General features: G+C 44.0%; 1 protein-coding gene across 6 annotated transcripts in view; it reads left to right on the forward strand.

Annotated features, from left to right (window-relative positions):
* LOC137095353 (alpha-actinin-4) overlaps positions 1-16,942 on the forward strand; it is a 177,287-nt gene that overhangs the window by 139,970 nt on the left and 20,375 nt on the right. For all 6 annotated transcript variants that reach the window (XM_067461919.1, XM_067461923.1, XM_067461918.1 and 3 more), the window contains exons 10-12: positions 1,361-1,591; positions 1,852-1,999; positions 11,680-11,830. In XM_067461919.1, coding sequence (XP_067318020.1) covers positions 1,361-1,591; positions 1,852-1,999; positions 11,680-11,830 — 530 coding nt within the window. The remainder of the gene's footprint in view (positions 1-1,360; positions 1,592-1,851; positions 2,000-11,679; positions 11,831-16,942) is intronic.

Here is a 16,942-nt window from a genome sequence, read left to right on the forward strand (position 1 = left end):
ATAGTTCCCTCTATCACAGAATGGAGTCATTCTAGAGATGAGAAGAGAATGCCAACCTTCACAACGACCATAAAAGGGAGATAGAAAGATGTATGTTGGACTTGACAATTGCCCAACACGCCATTTGTACCTTTGTACAGGACCGGGCTTTAGCACAGCTGGTTAAACACCAGCAGCAATACATCGTTCCAATTGAAAGGTTGACAGTTTGAAGCACCTGACCTTCAGCCCAGCTTACTGTCCACCTAAGCAGTTTGAAAAGAGCTATGAGCTGTGAGTAGAGAAATTAGGCACCACTTAAGCAGGGAGATAATTTACGACACCATAAAAGAAATACCAGAAAATGCTGATGATCGAAGGAAGGGGGAAGTCTGTGATCAAGGATCTTTGTCATAGAGGATGGAGCAACAGCACTCCCTAGTGGCCAGGATCAAGCGCAACATCCAGGACGCCAAAGTTGGGAAAAATGCCGACATAATACCTTTACCTGTTGTCTGTCCTGTCTCTTTAACAACATCAACTGTTTGCTGTGTATGTGTTCTATGATCCTCCCTAAGTCCCCTTTGGGGTGAGAAGGGCAGAATATAAATGCTGTAAATATATTTAATAATAACAATATATTTAATAATAATAATAATATATTTAATAATAATAAAACTGCGTGTGTGTGTATACACACACACATATATACACACACACATACACATATATACATGTATATGTATATATACATATACATATATGTATATGTAAATACATGTAAGCTGCCCCGAGTCTCCTTGAGATGGTGGCGGGGTATAAATAAAGTTTTATTATTATTATTTGAAACACAACAAGATGAGTCCACAGCATAGACTTTGCTGGCTGTTGAATTGGATCACATGTCGGACACTTAATAATAATAATAATACTTTATTTGTACCCCGCTACCACCTCCCCAAGGGGCTCGGTGTGGCTTACATGAGGCCAAGCCCACAGCACATCAGTAAACAAAGGCAATAACAAATAATTAATACAACAATTAAAATAAAATAAAACTCAAAAACAAAAATACACAATAAGCAATAAACAATAACAATAATAACATACAGCATTTAAAACCTAGGACTGTGTGATGTATCGGCGAATAATGCGTGCAGATCCCAGTAAGGTGGCCTTCTGCAACTGGCAGATGGTAATTTTGTCAGCGCCGATTGTGTTTAAGTGCAGGCCAAGGTCTTTAGGCACTGTACCCACTGTGTCGATCACCACTGGGACCACCTTGACTGGTTTGTGCCAGAGTCTTTGCTGTTCGATCTTTAATTATTATTATTATTATTATTATATCTTTTCTCTCCCCACCTCCCCCCGACTTCCTCAGCTCCTGGAGTGGATTCAGCGCACCATCCCTTGGCTGGAGAACCGTGTCCCTCAGAAGACTATGCAAGGGATGCAGCAGAAGCTGGAGGACTTCCGCGACTACCGGAGGGTCCACAAACCCCCCAAGGTGCAGGAGAAGTGCCAGCTGGAGATCAACTTCAACACCTTGCAGACCAAGCTGCGGCTGAACAATCGGCCAGCCTTTATGCCTTCTGAGGGGAAGATGGTTTCGGTGAGTGGGCCTGCCTGGCAACTTAAAGCAGAGTAGAAGTCACCAGCAAGCATGAGGTGGTCAGAGCTCAGTGGGTTCTGTAGACTTTTCAGAGAAGCAATGGCAGTCTAAGCTCCTGTCATGCTAGAGCACACAATCAAAACATTCCTGACATGTGCAGCCACTTTGGAAGCCCCTTAGTTGAGAAGCAGAACTAACAGGAGGCACCTCCAAAAGCTTTTCTCACCCCGTTGTACATATACTCTGTCCAATTCCCACAGGACATCAACAATGGTTGGCAGCACTTGGAGCAGGCGGAGAAAGGTTACGAAGAGTGGCTACTGAATGAGATGCGGAGGCTGGAGCGGCTGGAGCACTTGGGCCAGAAGTACAGGCAGAAGGCATCCATTCACGAGTGTTGGACCGAAGGTGAGCACCAGATGCACATGTCAAACAATCCCTTTGTTGCAAAACTTTGGAAAGTTCTTGGCTGTAGCTGTTGGAGAGGGTTCCTGGAAACTGCTATCCAGAAAAGCAACTTTTCCAAGGTATTCTCCTTCCAACTATTACCACGATTTTGCTCTAAGACTGCTTTTCCAGTCTTTTTAAAAATATATTATAGATTCCAGCAATTCAGTCCGGGACCTCCCACATCTCAAGCATATGCTAAACTGCATCCCAGCCCCTCTCAGTTGTCCCAGATTGACCCAACCCTTGGGAAAGCGGAGGGAAGAAGGAGTCTGTCAAATTTTGACAGCCGCTTGCGATGTAATGGTTCGCTGTCAAATGATTTTTCATCCGAATGGTTTTGTCCATTTTGCCTTCTGCTTCTCACATTGTTTGGGCAGCCAGCAAAACCACAGCTGCTGCTATGGACTTTTCCATTCCGAGGCTGGTTGCTACTGGAGACAGAAAACTAGGCTTAAGAGGATTTGGGACAGAATTATTCATCTTTCGCAGGGAAATCGTGTATCTATATTCCGTTCCAATAACCTGCATAAATTACACGGACTAAGAAACCGTTCCAGGGTTATATAATTTCAGGCTGCATGATGATGTTCATGCACACATGGGCAAAGGATAGTGTGTAATTTTAATGTTTTTCCTCCATCCCAGCTCTGCATTTATGGGTGCGGGGGGCGAAACTCTTACACTGCTCAAAGAAAAGGATTGTAACCCAGCTTCCTTCCTGAAATTCTGGATTTTTTTTTTTTTTGTCTTGATGATATCATTCTTAATAGTTTCCTCAGACAGCTCTTCACTTACTGTTACTTACAATTTTCATTCTACAGTGAGTTGGAAACCCACTACAGTGTTTTGTTTTGGTTTTTTTGTCGTGTCAGGAGCGACTTAAGAAACGGCAAGTCACTTCTGGTGTGAGAGAATTGGCCGTCTGCAAGGACGTTGCCCAGGGGACGCCCGGATGATTTGATGTTTTTATCATCCTTGTGGGAGGCTTCTCTCATGTCCCTGTTGGAGGAGCTGGAGAAGACAGAGGGAGCTCATCCACCTCTCCCCGGATTCGAACCTGCAACCTGTCGGTCCTCAGTCCTGCCAGCACAGGGGTTTAGCCCACTGCACCACCGGGGGCTCCACTACAGTGATACTACGCTCCTTGTTATCTGAAGCTGTGACTTCCACCAACATATAGCGAAGCCGAATTTCTCTGCAGTCCTTCTCAAAATGGCAACAGGGTCAGATCACTTCCTGTTGTCATTTTGAGATGAACTTTAGAGAAAAGCAACACCATGCACCAGGTGCTCCAGTGCATCCCCTGGTCACAATTATGACCCCCAAGTAGTTTGGATAACATTATCATTGTTGGGTTGCTTTGAGTTTTCCAGGCTGTATGGCCATGTTCCAGAAGCATTCTCTCCTGAAGTCTCATCCACGTCTGTGGCAGCCATCCTCAAAGGTTGTGAGGTCTGTGGGTTTATATATCTATGGAATAATGTCCAGGGTGGCAAACGTGAATGTTGAAAATGGCCACCTTGATTAGCATTGAATGGCCTTGCAGCTTCAAAGACTGTCTGATTACTGAATGGAAATTTTTCACCTGGGTCACCTCCATCCTAGCCTAACACTTTATCAGCTGCGTCTTGGTGGTGCGAGTTTGATTCCAAAATACTTGGCAGCATATGACGTGAGTCTGTGGTGGGGATTATTGTGTTGGCCTGCATAATCATTCCTCACACTCAAGCTTGTGGCATGGTTTTTACATGTAATCTCTCTACATGTTGCATGACACAAATCCTTGCTAGTCAATGTGGCCATTTGCAACATTCACACTTGCCTCAAGCAGACAAGAGTTCTTTCTGCTACACTGGATATATATACCCCATTTGCCTAGTTTGCAACAGACCCCTCAACCTCTGATGATGCCTGCCATAGATGTGGGCGAAACGTCAGGAGGGAATACTTCTGGAACTTGGCCATACAGCCTGGAAAACTCACAGCAACCCAGTGATTCTGGCTATGTAAGCCTTCGACAACATGTTGTTGTCATCATAATCTCAAACTACATTCAATCTCTATATTGGAAGAAAGGTGGGATAGAATAAGTATAAATACAAAATCATAGAATAATAAAATTGGAGGAGACCACATGGGCCATCTAGTCCAACTCCCTGCATACAGGAAAAGCGCAGCAAATAAACAACAACAAATAAAGTTTCAGTTTCACAGTCAACCCAAGTGTTACTGACTATATTTTACACCCTCAGTGACTTGGTGTTCATTGTTTATTTGTTTATATCAGAGGTCCTCAAACTTTTTAAACAGAGGACTCGGTCACAGTCCCTCAAACTATTGAAGGGCCAGATTATAATTTTTAAAAAGCATGAATGAATTCCTGTGCACACTGCACATATCTTATTTGTAGTGCAATAATACAATACAAAAACAATACAATAATTAAAATGAAGAACAAGTATAAACTTATTAGTATTTCAATAGGAAGTGTGGGCCTGCTTTTGGCTGATAAGATAGGATTGTTGTTGTTGTTGTTGTTGTTGTTGTTGTTGTTGGGGGACACCTGGCTCAAGAGCAGTACATGTGAAAAAGATCTTAGAGTCCTCATGGACAACAAGTTAAATATGAGCCAACAATGTGATGTAGCAGCAAAAAAATCCAATGGGATTTTGACATGCATCAATAGGAGCATAGTGTCTAGATCTAGGGAAGTAAATCTACCCCTCTATTCCGCTTTGGTTAGCCCACACCTGGAATATTGTGTCCAATTCTGGGCACCACGATTCAAGAGAGATATTGACAAGCTGGAATGTGTCCAGAGGAGGGCGACTAAAATGATCAAGGGTCTGGAGAACAAGCCCTATGAGGAGCGGCTTAAGGAGCTGGGCATGTTTAGCCCGAAGAAGAGAAGGCTGAGAGGAGATATGATAGCTGTGTATAAATATTTGAGAGGAAGCCACAGGAAGGAGGGAGCAAGCTTGTTTTCTGCTTCCCTGGAGACTAGGACACGGAATAACGGCTTCAAACTACAAGAAAGGAGATTCCATCTGAACATGAGTAAGAACTTCCTGACTGTGAGAGTCGTTCAGCAGTGGAACTCTCTGCCCCGGAGTGTGGTGGAGGCTCCTTCTTTGGAAGCTTTTAAACAGAGGCTGGATGGCCATCTGTCAGGGGTGCTTGGAATGCAATATTCCTGTTTCTTGGCAGGGTGTTGGACTGGATGGCCCATGAGGTCTCTTCCAACTCTAGAATTCTATGTGTGCTTTCAAGTCGTTTCAGACTTAGGTTGACCCTGAGCGTGGACCGGGTAAATGACCTTGGAGGGCTGTATCCAGCCCTCAGGCCTTAGTTTGAGGACCCCTGGTTTATATCTTGCCTTTTCTCCAATACTGGGAGTCAAGGCACTTTACAAAAATCAAAACAAAACACAATTGAAAACATTTGCAGAAAGCAAAGTGAAAACTTTATTGTTCAAATACAATTAAACGGTCTATCGGGTTGAAACCCTTTAAAACAAATCCATTAAAGCTGGCAAATGGTAAACCGGCAGAGCAGTACATTACTAAAAGCCTTTGCAGTCAATTTCTGTAAAGAGCAAAGAAACAAATTACTTGCTGAGGAAAGGGCAACAAGGAAGAAGCCACCCTTTAAAAGATGAGAGTGCAACCTGCCTACCCATCGAATGGAGTCTTATACCTTTGCCAGCTTCTACTCCTCAGTGCTTCTACTCCAAGGTTTTGTTTCAAGTTGTTTACTCCCTTTCAGGCTTGGAATCCTTTTGTCACCGGCCCTATTCTTAGCACAGTCCAGGGCGGAGAAAACATTATCAGCGTCCCTGCAGCTTCCTGTTAGGACACAATGTGATACTTGCAGCAAATTCCTTTTTTCTCCCCCATTTCTGCAGCAGTCTGTGCTGGTGGGCAGAGCAACACCGCTGCTGCTCCCCTCTTTCCGCACCCCTCCTCTCCATCGCCATCCATCAAAGTGGGCAGACAGTTGCTAAGGGAGGCAAGGAGGTTGCCTTTGAAGAGCACCGACTCCCTTGGTGCTCAGAAGACCATCTTTTTAAGATCCCGTCTGGAATACAGACAAAGGAGCTGAGAAACCAGACAAGCTCTGCTGTTACTTGTGCTTTCTAGTTCTCTTTGCACGTAGCTAGCATTGAACTATGACCAGGATTTGATTCCCCAGTTGGCCATGGAAACCTGCTAGACCTCTTAATGCAGTGCCTGCTGTTGTGGTGGCCCCCAACCATAACATCATTTTTGTACTTCACAACTGTGATTTTGCTACTGTTACGAATCGTAATGTAATATCTGATATGCAGGATGTATTTTCATTCACTGGACCAAATTTGGCACAAATACCCAATTTATTTATTTATTTATCATGTCATCAGCAACTATACCATTGTATTACATTTCTAATAGAACAAAACAAACAAACAGATAAAAACCACAAATTTCGCAAATTTGGTAGTTGATTAAATGTCCTTTGACCAGTAGCTGGCCACTTGGAGTGCCTCTGGTGTTGCCGCAAGAAGGTGCTCCATTGTGCATGTAGCAGGGCTCAGGTTGCATTGCAGCAGGTGGTCTGTGGTTTGCTCTTCCCCACACGCACATGTCATGGATTCAACTTTGTAGCCCCATTTCCTAAGGTTGGCTCTGCATCTCGTGGTGCCAGAGCACAGTCTGTTCAGCGCCTTCCAAGTTGCCCAGTCTTCTGTGTGCCCAGGAGGGGGGTCTCTCATCTGGTATCACCCACGGATTGAGGTGCTGGGTTTGAGCCTGCCACTTTTGGACTCTCGCTTGCTGAGGTGTTCCAGCAAGTGTCTCTGTAGATCTTAGAAAACTATTTCTTGATTTAAGTCGTTGATGTGCTGGCTGATACCCAAACAAGGGATGAGCTGGAGATGTCACTGCCTTGGTCCTTTCACTATTGGCTGCTACTTCCCGGCGGATGTCAGGTGGTGCAGTACCGACTAAGCAGTGTAATTCTCCAGTGGTGTAGGGCGCAGGCACCCTGTGATAATGTGGCATGTCTCATTAAGAGACGTCCACTGTTTTAGTATGGTGAGATGTGTTCAAATACTCAATACATTTGAATACTGGTGGGGTTTGGGGTGGGATTGTGTCACGTTGCCAGGGCTCTACCTTGTTTAGGTAGAGATGAATCAAAACTCCCAGTTTTATCAAACAGTTTAATTCAAACAGCACTTACTTACTTACTGGCTGTTTTAATAGATCAAAGTCTAAAACACAAAGATAGCACACAGCTACGGAATAGACAAAAACTGATAGCAAAAATAACTTTGTAGTCAAAAGGGTCCGGTCCAATGGTCAAATGCCAAGAGTTCAATAACAGAGTCCAGGGATCAAGAGTCTATACCGTAGTCAAAAGCCAGTCCAAAGGCTCAAGGTTCAAGGATCCCAAGATTACAGGAGACAGGTCAGAATGCCGAAAAATCCAACAGACCTGGGGGAAAAACCAGCAGCATCCACCACCAAAATACAACAGATACTTTTCTCCCAAAGATCAGTCTCAAGGTTAGCTCCTTAAATCCAATAACACCCAGCTGCAACCCATCTCCTGCACACCTCCACCCGTAATTGCTTTCACCCATGAACTCCCACTTACAAATGACCAAACCCTTTAGAACTAATATTCACTTTAACCCTTCCATTACCAACCACCATCAACTGCAGAACATATGACAGATTGATTTTGTCATTTGGGAGTTGTATTTGCTGGGATTTATAGTTCACCTAGTCTAGTCGAGTGGTGCTCATCTCCATTTCTAAGCCGAAGAGCCAGCGTTGTCCGTAGACACCTCCAAGGTCATGTGGCCAGCATGACTGCATGGAGCGTCATTACCTTCGCGCTGGAGCGGTACCTATTGATCTACTCACATTTGCATGTTTTCAAATTGCTAGGTTGGCAGAAGTTGGGGCTAACAGCGGGAGCTCACCCCACTCCCCAGATTCGAACCGCCAACCTTTTGGTCAGCAAGTTCAAAAGCTCAGCGGTTTAACCTGCTGCACCACCCGGGGGGGGGGGGGGCATAAAACTAAGTAGTACCTATTAAAAATAAAACACTGGAATAAACACAAAACAGATTACAAAACTAACGACTCCCCCCCCCCCCAAAAAAAAAACACTAAACCACTAATTTAGGAAAAGTTTAATCTAATGAGTTTACATTCTCTGCCTGACGGATTTATTTTCTCAGTTTTCCATGCCAATTAAAAGAAGAAAAAACATTTATACGTCCTTTCCCTATAAGAGGACACTTTTCTAATTTTAATAAAAACACAATTATAGAGGGTTGACTGCAACTTTGCTGCAGAAACCTAATAAATAGGCCCAGTCCACCTTGAAATTGATTAGAGATTTCCCTTCAATCAACATTGTGTTTGTCCATTTCCGCTAGTTTGCACATCTTTGCAAGGCAATCTTTTTGCATCGGGGTGGTTGATTCTTTCCATCTTTGGAGCCGCTGATAGCGCAATTGGTTAAACCCTTGTGCTAGCAGGACTAAAGACCGACAAGTCAGAGGTTCAAATCAGAGGAGAGGGAGCAAGCTTGTTTTCTGCTTCCCTGGAGACTAGGACACGGAACAATGGCTTCAAACTACAAGAAAAGAGATTCCATCTAAACATTAGGAAGAACTTTCTGACTGTGAGAGCCGTTCAGCAGTGGAACTCCCTGCCTCGGAGTGTGGTGGAGGCTCCTTCTTTGGAGGCTTTTAAACAAAGGCTGGATGGCCATCTGTTGGGGGTGCTTTGAATGCAATATTCCTGCTTCTTGGCAGGGGATTAGACTGAATGGCCAACTCTAGGATTCTTCCAACTCTAGGATTCTATGAGAGCTCCCTCTGTCAGCTACAGCTCCTCATGCGGGGACATGAGAAAAGCCCCCCATAAGGATGGTAAAACATCAAACATCCAGACGTCCCCTGAGCAACGTCCTTGCAGACAGCTAATTCTCTCACACCAGAAACGACTTGCAGTTTCTCAAGTCACTCCTGACACCAAAAAATATATTTTTTCATCTTTAAGAAGACATGATTCTCGCTACCGTAGTCATCTATAACATTAGTCTTACATATTTTCTATCGAGTTGGCTTTCTGGATTAAGATCACCCAACATGCATCTACTCAGAAGTATATTTTTCTCTATTAAAACCATGAGTAGCTGCAACATGGTCCAAGTGAGGTTGTCCTCTTCTGGTCAGTTGGATCTCATGGAGAAGAACTGTGTATTTCTGGGCAACCCCAATGGTTTGGATTCCCCCTGAACCTGCCAGCCAAGCGGTTGTCCTCAAGGCTCACTCCAGCCTTTCTCACGGCCCAAAGAATGGAACTTCTGGCCCAAAGCTAAGCCATTCCGATCAAACTTCTGGTGTCCGGTCAGCATCTAGCGTCAGCCGCCTCCCTCCCATTCTTTTCTCTCTCCACACAGTTTGCCGTTCTCAGATTGTCTGGACCTCTGCCTGGCTTGCAGCCAAGGAAGAATTTTCCAAGCTAAGCGTGTCCCAGGGAACAGCTGATTGGAACAGAAGAGTGTTTTCAACACTCCGGCAGCCCTTTTCTCTCCCCAACCCAAATAACTTTAGAATTACCACAGAAACTCCAGCAATGTGCCAGGTTGCTAGCAAATAGCGGCTCATTTGAATTTCCTCTCTTGCCCCTCCAACCTAGCTGACTGAAGCTGGGAAAAGGGACGGAGGGACGGTGGCCGAGGGATGAGCCAAAAGGAACATGCTTGAGCTGGAAGTCAGAAAGCTCTGCTTCACGCCATCCTCTGGTTTCCTGTGTAGCCGGAGGAGGCCTGGCGTCTACTTCCTGTGTCTGGCCATGGCTTGATGAAGTAGAGCTTGGGAACGTAAATATATTTTGGGACTATAATTCCCAAAGTCTCCCGGCAAAGGTAGAAAGGGACATCTACGAGTTGTAGTCCAGGAATAAACTTTCCAGAGTCTGTGTTCATATCTCTGGTTTGGGAATCCCCACATTGCATGGAAAATGAGGGAAATGAAGTGAGCGAAACCTGGACAAAGAAGTCAGTGGAATCAATTGAGCATTTTGTTAATGCTCTTGGCTTAAAGGAGGCCTTGGAGTCTGCCTTAGAAGAAGAAGAAGAAGAACAAACAAACAATAACAACAGATCACATGATCAGCTGCTGCAAGAAGATTGTGCAGACAGACTACAAGCAGAGGCATAACATCGTTGCTCGGATAATTCATTGGAACTTGTGCCACAGCAACAACAACAGCAACAACAACAGATCACATGCTCAGCTGCTGCAAGAAGATCGTGCAGACAGACTACAAGAAGAGGCATAACATCATTGCTCAGATAATTCATTGGAACTTGTGCCACAAATAACATCTGCTTGTGACAAAGAATTGGTGGGATCACAAGCCAGAAAAAGTTATAGAGAATGAACACGTCAAGCTACTATGGGACTTCCGAATTCAGACAGACAAGAGTTTTGGAGCATAATACTCCTGACCTCACAATCGTGTTAAAAAACAAATTATGGATCGTTAATGTTGCAATCCCAGGTGACATCAGGATTGCAGAGAAACAACTGGAAAAGCTGACACGTTATGAGGATTTAAAGATCGAACTGCAAAGACTCTGGCACAAGACTCATCTTGTTGTGTTTCTAATAAGAAGAAGAAGAAGACGACGACTCTGGCACAAGACTCGTTGTGTTTCTAATAATAGTAGTAGTAGTAGTAGTTACAGAAATTAAACACATCAAACTAATAATAATAACGATTTAAAGATAGAATTGCAAAAACTCTGGCACAAGCCCGTCAAGGTGGTCCTAAAGATCTTGGCCTGCACTTAAAATCAATTGGTGCTGAAAAAATTGCTGTCCCTCAGCTGCAAAAGGCTACCCTACTAGGATCTGTACTCATTATTTGCTGATGCATCACACAGTCCTAGGCACCTGACAAGTCCTAGACAAGTATCCAACATGTGATCCAATACAAAAGCCAGCAGAGTGATCTTGTTTGCTTGGATCTCACCACATTCCAAACCCTATCACAATATTGTGGGTAAAATACCAGAAAACCTGAAAAAATCAGGTGGGGGGGGGCAGCTGCGAAATCTGTTGTTGTGATAGCTTCTGAACAAAATGTAGCACAGCTGGTTAATCATCAGCAGCAATACATCTTACCTATCGAAAGGTTGGAAGTTCGAAGCCCGGGGTGAGCATCTGACCTTCAGCTCATCTCACTGTCCACCTAAGCAGTTCAAGAACAGTTGTGAGCTGTGAGTAGAGAAATTTAGCAGGGAGGTATTTTACAGCACCAAATAAAAGAAATACCAGAAAAATGCTGGCTATCAAAGAAAGGAGGAAGTCTGTGATCAAGGATTCTTCGTCATAGAGGATCGAGCGACAGCACCCCCTGTGGCCCGAATCAGGCACAACCTCCAGGACGCCGAAGCTTTGAAAAATGCTGACATAGCACCTCTATCTGTTGTCTGTCCTGTCTGTTTAACGTCATTGAATGTTTGCCGTATATGTGTTCTGTGATCTGCCCTGAGTCCCCTTTGGAGTGAGAAGGTCAGAATATAAATGCTGTAAATAAATAATAATGATGTTTGTTTCGCTTCATCAGGCAAAGAGGCCATGCTGAAACAGAAGGACTACGAGACAGCCACCCTTTCGGACATCAAAGCCCTGATCCGGAAACACGAGGCTTTTGAGAGCGACCTGGCGGCTCACCAGGACCGAGTGGAGCAGATAGCGGCCATTGCTCAGGAGCTCAAGTATGGCCTTCCTCCTCTTCTCCTTCCTCTTCCTCATCCTCTCTTCTAGGGTCGTTCTAGCCCAGATAGGGGCAAACTTGGGCCTTGCAGATGTTTTGGACTTCAACTCCCACCATTCCTAGCATCCTCAAGCCCCTTCCTTTTCCCCCTCAGCCGCTTAAGCGGCTGAGGGGGAAAAGGAAGGGGCCTGAGGCTGTTAGGAATAGTGGGAGTTGGAGTCCAAAACATCTTGAATGTTTGCTCATGCCTGATTTAGCTAGATATAGGAAGTAACTTTCTTAGAGTGTGGGATTTGGGGGTCAATCTGAAAAGGAGATTCATAAACAGAAGTGCAACCACAGCATACCTGATGGCCTCCTCTAAATACTTCCAAGCAAACGAGGCATTTGCAAGAAGGCCATCAGGTGTGCTGTCGTTGCACCTTGCTTAATGAATCCTGTTTTCAGAGATTGTCTTTGCTTCTATTCGCAGCCTGCGGCAGAAGGAAACCTGTAAGATTGCATAGCGAGGATCTCTGACTATGGTTCAGGATTTTAGCTATGTGCTGAATTTGCACATAGCAATGCAAAACGAAATAGCAAAGCGGCAGCTGCTGGGAATCAATCCTGGGGCCTAAATCTAGTCTTAACTAGAGTAGAACCAAGTGTTGATTTAATATATTGTTTCAGTGGGGATCAAATCAGATTGGATTTCAACTTAAATATCAACTAGAGCAGTGTTTCTCAACCTGGGGGTGGGGACCCCTGGGGGGTCACAAGGAGGTGTCAGAGGGGTCGCCAAAGATCATCAGAAAACACAATATTTTCTGTTAGTCGTGGGGTGCTGTGTGGGAAGTTTGGCCCAATTCTATCATTTTTTGAGTCCACAGTTCTCTCTGGATGTAGGTGAACTACAACTCAAGGTCAGTGCCCACCAAACCCTTCCAGTATTTTCTGTTGGTTATGGGAGTTTTGTGTGCCAAGTTTGGTTCAATTCCATCATCGGTGGAGTTCAGAATGCTCTTTGATTGTAGGTGAACTATAAATCCCAGCAACTACAACTCCCAAGTGTCAAGGTCTATTTTCCCCAAACTCCACCAGTGTCCACATTTGGGCATACTGAGTATTCATGTCAAGTTTGGTCCAGATCCATCATTGTTTGAGTCCACAATGCTCTCTGGATGTAGGTGAACTACAACTCCAAAACTCAAGGTCAATGCCCACTGAACCCAGTATTTTCTGTCAGTCATGGGAGTTCTGTGTGCCAATTTGGTTCAATTCCATCTTTGGTGGAGTTCAGAATGCTCTTTGCTTGTAGGTTGACTATAAATCCCAGCAACTACAACTCCCAGATGACAAAATTAATCCCCCCCAACCCCACCAATATTCAATCAAGTATTTGTGCCAAATTTGTTCCAGTGAATGAAGATACATCCTGCACATCAGATATTTACATTATGATTCATAACAGTAGCAAAATGACAATTGTGAAGAATCAACAAAAATAATTTTATGGTTGGGGGTCATCACAACGTGAGGAACTGCATTAAGGGGTTGTGACATTAGGAAGGTTGAGAATCACTGAACTAGAGTGTCTTGCTTTCCATTCCCTCAAATATTGGTCCAAGCAGGGCTTTCTTGGAGGTTGCAAAAGTTTACTTTTTGAGAAATCTGGGGTTTGGACTCCTCAGTTCCCTCAAAGCTAAGGTTATCTGCTTGGGACATTTTTCTAGATTCTTTGTTTATGGGTTTGCTTCATTTCCACACCTCTGTCCTCCCACAGACCACTCTCAAGCTGTTGTCACTTCAGACTGTGAAGTGTTTCACAGTATTAAGGGGAGAAACATGCTTTTTTTGCAATTACAGGCTCTAGATCAGTGGTTCTCAACCTTCCTAATGCCGCGAGCCCTTAACACAGTTCCTCATGTTGTGGTGACCCCCAACCATAGTTATTTTCGTTGCTACGTCACATGCGAACTACACTGGCTTTAGAGACCCTTTGTGGAGATAGAGAAGAATATAAATATAGCATTATTATTATTATTATTATTATTATTATTATTATTATTATTATTATTAGATTAACCATTTCAGCTTCTAGTTCAGCAGTTCTCAACCTTCCTAATGCTACAAACCCTTAATACAGTTCCTCATGTTGTGATGACCCCCAACCATAACATTATTTTCATTGCTGCTGCACAACTGTAATTTTGTGAGTATTGTTAATCATAATGTAAATACGTGATATGCAGGATGTATTTTCAATCATTGGACCAAATTTGGCACAAATACCTGTCCAAATTTGAATATTGGTGGGGTTGGGGGTTGATTTTGTCATTTGGGAATTGTAGTTGCTGGGATTTATAGTTCACCTACAATCAAAGAGCATTCTGAATTCCACCAATGATGTAATTGAACCAAATTTGGCACACAGAACTCCCATAACCAACAGAAAAAACCGGAAGGATTTGGAGGGCATTGACCTTGAGTTTTGGAGTTGTAGTTCACCTACATCCCGAGAGCACTGTGAATTCAAACAATGATGGATCTTGACCAAACTTGTCACGAATACTCAATATGCCCAAATGTGAACACTGCTGGAGTTTGGAGAAAATAGACCTTGACATTTGGGAGTTGTAGTTGCGGGGATTTATAGTTCACCTACAACCAAAGAGCATTCTGAACCTCACCAAGGATAGAATTGCGTCAAACTTCCCACACAGAACCCCCATGACCAATAGAAAATACTGTGTTTTTTGATTATCTTTGGTAACTCGCTACGACCCCCAGGTTGAGAAACTCTGATCTAGATAATGTGTCTGAATGACAAGTCTGACTCCAGTTATTCTGGAAGCAGTGGTCCCAAAAAACACAACATTTCAAAGCTCTGATATCATTAGCCAGTCTCCTTTCAAGCAAACACCCTCAGTGTTCACCGTTAGCATTCCTTCATATCATACAGGCGGTGTGTTTGTGTGCTGTGTTTGAAAGGGAGAGGCTTGGCCTGTCTTTCCGAAAGGGAAAAATACAAAGAGATGCTTGTGTGATATTTTGGGGCAATCCAAAAGAGCAGTCCCTTTGCCGTTTAGGATCACTTTCCAAACCTTCTTGGCTCTCGCACACAATCTGCTGGTCTCACCTCACTTTGGAAAGTGTTCCTGAAAGGCTGTATTCTCCCCTTGCTGGCTCTCTCTCTTTCTTTCTCTCTCTCTCAATCACTCACCCAAATACACAGACACACACACAGTGCCCCCATTGTTCTCCTCCCCCCCTCCCTTTGTGCATCGCGAGAATGCAGTTATTGTAAGAGTTTGCAGCAAACTTCTCTTCCCCGTCCGCTTTTCCTTCCCCTCTTTTTTCCCACTCAGATAAACTCTCACACACAATTAGTACACACAGAGGCAAGGGCAGAGCTGTGCCATGAATGGAGGCGCTTCATTCCAGCGGCTGGGAATGGCCGAGAACTTGGAAAACATGGAAACGTGTGTGGCCTGGAGCATGACTTCATGCGGAAAACACACACACACATGTTTTGTAATAGGAGAGTGCCATTTGAAGTGTATTTGGGAAGTCACCCCACGTCGTCACTGCAATGAGGCCTCCCCACCTCGTCTGATTATGCCTGGCGTAATCAGTCTTGGGTCTGAAAATCTGGTCCTGTTTGAAGCTGGGCACCCCGTGTGTCGTTGCTCTTGCTTTCCCAATCTCCTCCGCAATGTGTTTTGCTTGGCGAACACTTTGGCACTTTTCTGGCCGCTTCCCGAATGTGTAGCTCCGTGTAGCCTGCCAGAGGCAGCCTGCTAAAACATTGCTTTCAGGAGTTCCTGGGAAAATGCCACCCCGAGACAAGAGTGATGTGTCAGTCCCCCTTCATCACCAGATTTGGGGCAGCCTGGGGCACAGCTTGGAAGTGTTTATTTATGAGGGGCCTGTCACTCCCAGAAACCCACCCAGCAGCTTGATCTTAGAGGACCCTGGGAGCTGTTGGCCCAAAGAAAGGTAACTTTTCCACGCTCTGTTGGGGAATCAACAGCCTGTTTTGCACCAAAGTCCTTTTCAGAAGAGACACAGCAGCACCCTCTGGTGCCTCAGATGGGTTGGGAAAATATTGCCTGGACTCCCATAACTCTTCCAGGTTATAAACCCAAAATGGGGGGGATGAAGGAGGGGAAACCCCCCAATTAAAGCCTTTGCAGAACTGTTTTTAAGGTGGGAGAAGGCTCAACATGGGGAAGCAGGTTGATTTTGCCTACCTGCAACTATTTGCACATTATTTTCCTCATTTATTTATTAACTAGCCATCCCCTGCCACGCATTGCTGTAGCCCACATGGGGGTTCTGTGTGGGAGGTTTGGCCCAATTCTATCGTTGGTGGGGTTCAGAATGCTCTGTGATTGTAGGTGAGCTATAAATCCCAGCAACTACAACTCCCAAATGTCAAGATTCTATTTTCCCCAAACTCCACCAGTGTTCACATTTGGGCATATTAAGTATTTATTCATTATTCAGTATTTATTTATTTATTTATTTATAACTTTTATATACCGGTCTTCTCGACCTCCGAAGAGGGACTCAGGCCAGTTTACAACAAAAGTTTCATAAACAATAGTTTAAAACATCACACCCCATTAATATACTAATACATAAAATACATTAAAATACAACCATATAATTACATAAGGCCAAGTCGTCAAAATGAAATCACAGTTCATTCCAATTTTGGTCCAGATCCATCATTGTTTGAGTCCACAGTGATCTCTGGATGTAGGTGAACTACAACTCCAAATCCAAAGGACACTGCCCACCAAACCCTTCAAGTATTTTCTGTTTGTCATGGGAGAACTGTGTGCCAAGTTTGGTTCAATTCCATCATTGGTGGGGTTCAGAATGTTCTTTGATTGTAGGTGAACTATAAATCCCAGCAACTACAACTCCCAAATGACAAAATCAATTTTTTGAGTGAAGGACATACATTGGGTTGTTAGATGTCTTGTGTCCAAATTTGGTGTCAATTCGTCCAGTGGTTTTTGAGTTATGTGAATCCCACAAACAAACATTACATTTTTATTTATATAGATTTATTTGCCATATTTATATACCGCCTTTCTCAGCCCGAATGCAACTCAAGACAGTT

The sequence above is a fragment of the Anolis sagrei genome, chromosome Y (assembly GCF_037176765.1).
Source record: "Anolis sagrei isolate rAnoSag1 chromosome Y, rAnoSag1.mat, whole genome shotgun sequence".
Classification (NCBI taxonomy): domain Eukaryota; kingdom Metazoa; phylum Chordata; class Lepidosauria; order Squamata; family Dactyloidae; genus Anolis; species Anolis sagrei.